This window comes from Nanorana parkeri, unplaced genomic scaffold, assembly GCF_000935625.1.
Source record: "Nanorana parkeri isolate BGI_ZX_2015 unplaced genomic scaffold, ASM93562v1 scaffold3201, whole genome shotgun sequence".
NCBI classification, from domain to species: domain Eukaryota; kingdom Metazoa; phylum Chordata; class Amphibia; order Anura; family Dicroglossidae; genus Nanorana; species Nanorana parkeri.
The window spans coordinates 23,099-28,467 of record NW_017309469.1 but is presented as its reverse complement, the minus strand read 5'-3'; the positions used below and the strand labels follow the sequence as shown (position 1 = coordinate 28,467).

At 39.5% G+C, this 5,369-nt stretch overlaps 1 protein-coding gene across 1 annotated transcript in view; it reads right to left on the bottom strand.

Moving 5' to 3' along the window:
* CCDC87 (coiled-coil domain containing 87) overlaps positions 1 to 5,369 on the bottom strand; it is a gene marked incomplete at its 3' end in the record, with an annotated part of 48,648 nt that overhangs the window by 33,477 nt on the left and 9,802 nt on the right. The window contains exons 4-6 of the mRNA XM_018574737.1: positions 4,701 to 4,918; positions 3,406 to 3,498; positions 1,808 to 1,902 (exon numbers count right to left, since the gene is read on the bottom strand). Coding sequence (XP_018430239.1) covers positions 1,808 to 1,902; positions 3,406 to 3,498; positions 4,701 to 4,918 — 406 coding nt within the window. The remainder of the gene's footprint in view (positions 1 to 1,807; positions 1,903 to 3,405; positions 3,499 to 4,700; positions 4,919 to 5,369) is intronic.

Genomic DNA, 5,369 nt, shown 5'->3' with positions numbered 1-5,369 from the left:
GAGCGAGCGCCGGTATGTGTCCGCTCACTTCCAGATCTACTGAGCCGACCTGTGACAGTCTCATTGTCACAGGTCGGCACAGATTATGAGGCTGAGTAAAAATCACTCACCTCATAATTCTCCTTTAAATCAAATACACATCTTGGACTGATTTTTTTTAAACTACCAAAACCAAAATCTATTCATATTCCATAAATCCTGATAAAACTACATTCATGTGTCTACCCAAATGTTTAAGTAATAATTAACAATCAAGTAGATGCCAAATATACCTATGCTTTAATGCACAGACAGCAGATAGGACACATTACATCTCCTAAGAATATGAGTAAGATCAATATCAAGTTTGGTGTCAACCAAATCGTGATATAAACCTATTCAAAAATATGTTGGTTGTGAGATTGTCATAGTCATCTAGAAATATTGATATAGTTACAAAAATTGGCATTGAGTGAGTGTCCACTGACATTTAATAAAATGCTTCAGCACTCCTTTATCACAGCTTTCTTGATTGGGTGTGGATTGGCTGAGTAACACCCTCTGGGGGGATCAACAAAACGTTGCTGCTATTGGCAGCTGTAGCTCTTGTTACTACCATACTTATGAAGGATTGCAAAGGGTTGTCCATGAGAGCCAAGGATCTTAATACATCAGATTACTCTGAAGCGGATTGGACTCCAAAATCAAAGACCAGGATTGGATACCTCAGTGATGAACACTTTTAGTCTGTTGGCACTAAGATTGTTTCCAAGAAGCTGGAAAATCTCTGTGCAGAGGCTGAGAGTGCACTCATTACACTCTTGGTGACTGCGGAGGGATTGGATACACAGGGAGAACTGGGAATGGTAGGGACTAATTCCTGTGAGCTTATGATAATGAGGTGACCAAGATGGCTGCTTCTCTGTGAAAATGATAAGGACTCACCTAGATAAATTGCTGTGCTGTCCTCACATATAATCCTATATCATTTAGCTTCCTTCATTAAATGAGCACAACACAGTTTTACATTATTCTAGCATTGACTTCCTTTGCAGGAAGGATTGGGCCCATAACATCTCAGAGCCGCAAATTAAGTTGGTGTTGGAAGACTTCACCCTGATGGTCTGAACAGTGAGGTGGTAATTATACAACACCAGCTGTCACTGACTGCAGGTCCTGCTGTGATTGAGGTCTGAAAGGCGGAGTTTCTCTACTCAGGTCCACAAGCCAAACATATATTTGTACTGGCCCAGGGGGCAAATGCCCCCCAGCCCAGTCCTCCCATGCATGCAACTGGCTACATAACTGACGAGGACTGTGTGTGTTCTGTCTCCCCACACTTTATACCATGTATCAACACATGGACTTATTTTGTTAGATGTAAATAGCTTATTTTGTTAGATCACTTACAGTGGATGCTGCTCCTTGAAGTTAAAACATTTTAGTTTCCTGCAGAATCAGCTGGTCCCCTGAGCACTAGTCCTAATATCCTGTTTTAGGGTGGCTCCTTTCCCTTGCAGGGTCCTATGGAGCCACCCTTGTGTGTGCTGGTAAGCTGTGTGTGTCTCCACAACTGAATAAAGACCTGTGGCTACAGACTTTTGTTTTAGTCAGGCAGGTTTTGCATTACCTTACAAGTCTATGGGAATTCAAAATCCACTTGAAGAAGGTCAACTGCAGGTCAAATACACCTGTCAATGAATTCTGAATGATCTTAGAAACGTCTCTGATGCCATGGAAACAATCCCACAGCCCTTTGACACAGGCCCTAAAATAGTTTTCAGCCCTGTTCTATATATAAGTGCTAGTTAGTTCTAAGTATAAAAACAACCTTAATCAAAGTGCACTTGGCATAACCCTTTTCTTCTTCTGTTTCTTCCTCTTCCTCATGTCTGAATGAACATGCGGTTGTCACGGCTTCACCTGTCATCAAACAATAAGTTGTAATGTGTTAGATGGCAACATCTGCTCTTTACAACAGTAAGGGGTTGATTTGTAAAGAATGTGCAGGGCCATTTGCCCTGCGAATATCTGTGAACATTCGTCCTGTGTGAATACACGCACCCACACACACATTCTTTATGTTTCCTTTACAAGCGTAATTAAATTAGAATGTTCTGACTGTAATATCACATTATGGCCACTAGATGGACCTAAAAGATCATAGGAAATAAATATCTTCTATGCTCCTTTAGCACCACCTAGGGGCCAGAATGCGATATTACAGTCAGAATATTTGAATTTAATTACACTTGTAAAGGAAAAATCGAAAGAACATTTGTGTGGGCATATATTCACACAGCATGAACATTCACAGACATTCGCATGGCGAATGGCCCTGTAAATTTGTTATAAATCAGCTACTATGTGTGTCTTTTACAAAAACAGACAAGCTCAACTGCCATGTAAACTGGTTCATCCTAAAATGATGGCAAAACTAAGAAAAACATAAAAATGTAAAGGTGTTATTAATACACTTATGAATAGATCTGATCCAGGCAAAATGCCTTTTCTGTTTTTTAGCAGGTATCTACTTTAACTGTACTTTAAGCCAACACTGCCCCTCCCCCCAAAAAAATGATTAAAAAAATTAAAATGAATGGCGTGAAGCTTAGTGTAGCAGAATATCTGTCAATCTGTTGTTGACAGTAGGAACAGCAGGTGATAGTTATTTATGAAAAGGGAGTGGAATGTCAAAATGATTTTAGGCCATTTAAAATGCTGATTAGATCACTTACAGCTGCTCCTTGAAGTTAAAACGTCCTACAGTATCAGCTGGTCCCCTGAGCACTAGTCCTAATATTCTGTTTTAGGGTGGCTCCTTTCCCTTGCAGGGTCCTATGGAGCCACCCTTGTGTGTGCTAGTAAGCTGTGTGTGTCTCCACAAATACAGCAAGGTAAGACACTCCCCTCCTCCCATTCCTGCTTCCTCCCTTCTCCGAGCTAGTAGATGGACAGCTGCTGGAGACTGTGCTGTGCCTTGTAATATTGTACCGGACAGGAAGTTTAGGGAAGCCGAGCTGAGAGAGTGGGAGCCATCTGTTTGAAAACATGATGACTGTAAGTGTTTGGGCAAAAATGTAAGGAAATACTTTGCTGGGCAATGTAAATTTGTTTGATCTGGATTCATTATGGGAAAAAAAGTTTGAGGGTTTAATACTACTTATAGAAACATTGTTTTGTGAAGGTGATCACTTTCAAGTGACAGTGATCACCAGCTTGAAGCCAGTGTATTCACTGCTCAGATCTTAAACTATGAGCATGCTTGCCCTGGCATCCTGGTCACCACAATAATCAGGTACACATGAGCGTTCCATTAATAAACATACTTGTGTACAGGCTTTGATTTTCCCGTCTTCCTGATAGAGAAAATCTCAAGGTTTCAATATCCTCTTAGCCATCATTTAAAGGTGATCAAATACTTACACTGAACATTCTTTGTAAATGTGCTGTAGTCTTCTTGTCCGGAAAACAACTTACGTACCTTCTCTAAGTCCGGTCGCTGTATATTTTTAATCTTAAAGAAAAAAAGCATAAAATATTGCTTTTACTTTTCTATGAAATGTAATTTTACACTCCCCTGTTTGTTATCGGGCAACAAAAATAGCCTGTTTCATTGCTGAACGTGCCTTCAGGCTAATCCAATAATCAACATCTGAAGGATGATCAATCACCCACGGACCAAATGGATTTCATCATTAACTGAATTCAATTAAAAGAAATCTACTAGATGCTAATCCTTACCTCACTTTGCATTGAAACGTTCCTTTTTGAACTGTTTTATTGAACAATGCTGCAGGTGCCTTAATGCACAACAAATGTGATCTATAAAACCTGCTATAGAAGAATAAATAAGGCTGTAGCAAATACACTAATATAGTACTAAGTAATCAAATGTTTTTCATCTTTATTTCTGCACGGGAGATGACAGTCAGTATCAGATTAGGTGCAATAGATATCATCTGCAGCTGTCTGGTCAGAAAACTAAAACAAGCATCCAACTGGTTGTGTGAAGAAGACTTATGGGCTGATTTCTAACAGGGGTATTCACAAAAGGGAGAAGGGTTTGGAGAAGGCAGGAGAAGTGAGCAATCTAGCACAACATAGCTGATTTGGAAAATGTCTCCAATTCAGCTCACTTTCCGGTTCAGCGGTGTTGTCCTAGATTGTTCACTTCTGTCTTCTCCAATCTCTTCACCCTTTAGTGAATAGCCTTGTAAATGTTCTGCCCATCGTATAGATGGGAAGATGCCACTCACGCTAGTGCCCCTAGATGGCGCTTAAGAGCATAGGAATTTCCTATACCCTTCAGTGCCATCTAGTGGTACTAGTGCCCTGCGAATGGCATCTGGGTGGAACAGATCAGCCTAATACAGTTCTTTCATCAGTCTTGTCATCATTTTAGTTGACATAGTTACAAAGTTAGGTTGAAAAAAGACACATGTCCATCGAGTTCAACCTATAGAGATATGGAAAAAAAAAAAAAGCCTAAACACAACGCTATGCTCACAGTTACCCCCTGTTGATCCAGAGGAAGGCAAAAAAAACCTCTATTAAGCATGGTTCAATTTGCTCCTACAGGGGAGAAAAATTCCTTCCTGATCCCATAAGGCAATCGGATATTCCCTGGATCAACAATCTCTGATGCTTAATACACCTTTTTTAATTTCATATAATAATAATAATAATAATATTAATAATATACAATAATTTATTTATTTGCATCAGATCTGTTTCTCTTTGGACTTTATGAACAGCAATGTCTGGTCTGCCCAATCGTACAAAATATTCCATAGTAAAAGTTTGTTTAAAGCTTTTATATGGGGCCTTCTTTTTGTGTGATTGCTGAGAAAACAAGTCAGTTTGATCATCGGATTCTTTGCCTTCCAACTCTTTGATCTCAGCAATTAAGTAATGACTGGCTGAAAAAACATTAAAGCTACAAACAAATACAAAAAATGTATTTACTATTTCTGAGTCTCTGCTGAATTACCATAGATATATGCAGAACAATGACTAACCACTAAATGTATAACTGACATGCCTAGATTTTGCCTTTTCTAACAATTTGTAATGACTTATTAGGTAACAAAAGGGTGGCTTATGGTTTTGCAGTGCTGGAGTCCTGTGTTTAAATCTCCTTCAGGGATACCAGGTGCCTATTTCTAATCAATCTGCCGAGCCATTTTCCCTGCAAATTTCTGCGAGCATTCGTTCTATTCAGAAAAAGGCAAAAATCAAGTTCTTACCGTGTTTCCCCGAAAGTAAGACCTACCCCGAAAATAAGACCTAGCACTATCGTCAGGGATTTCTGTAATATAAGACCTACCCCGAAAATAAGACCTAGTTCGGTGGTAGATCTCATATTACAGAAATCCCTGAAGATAGTG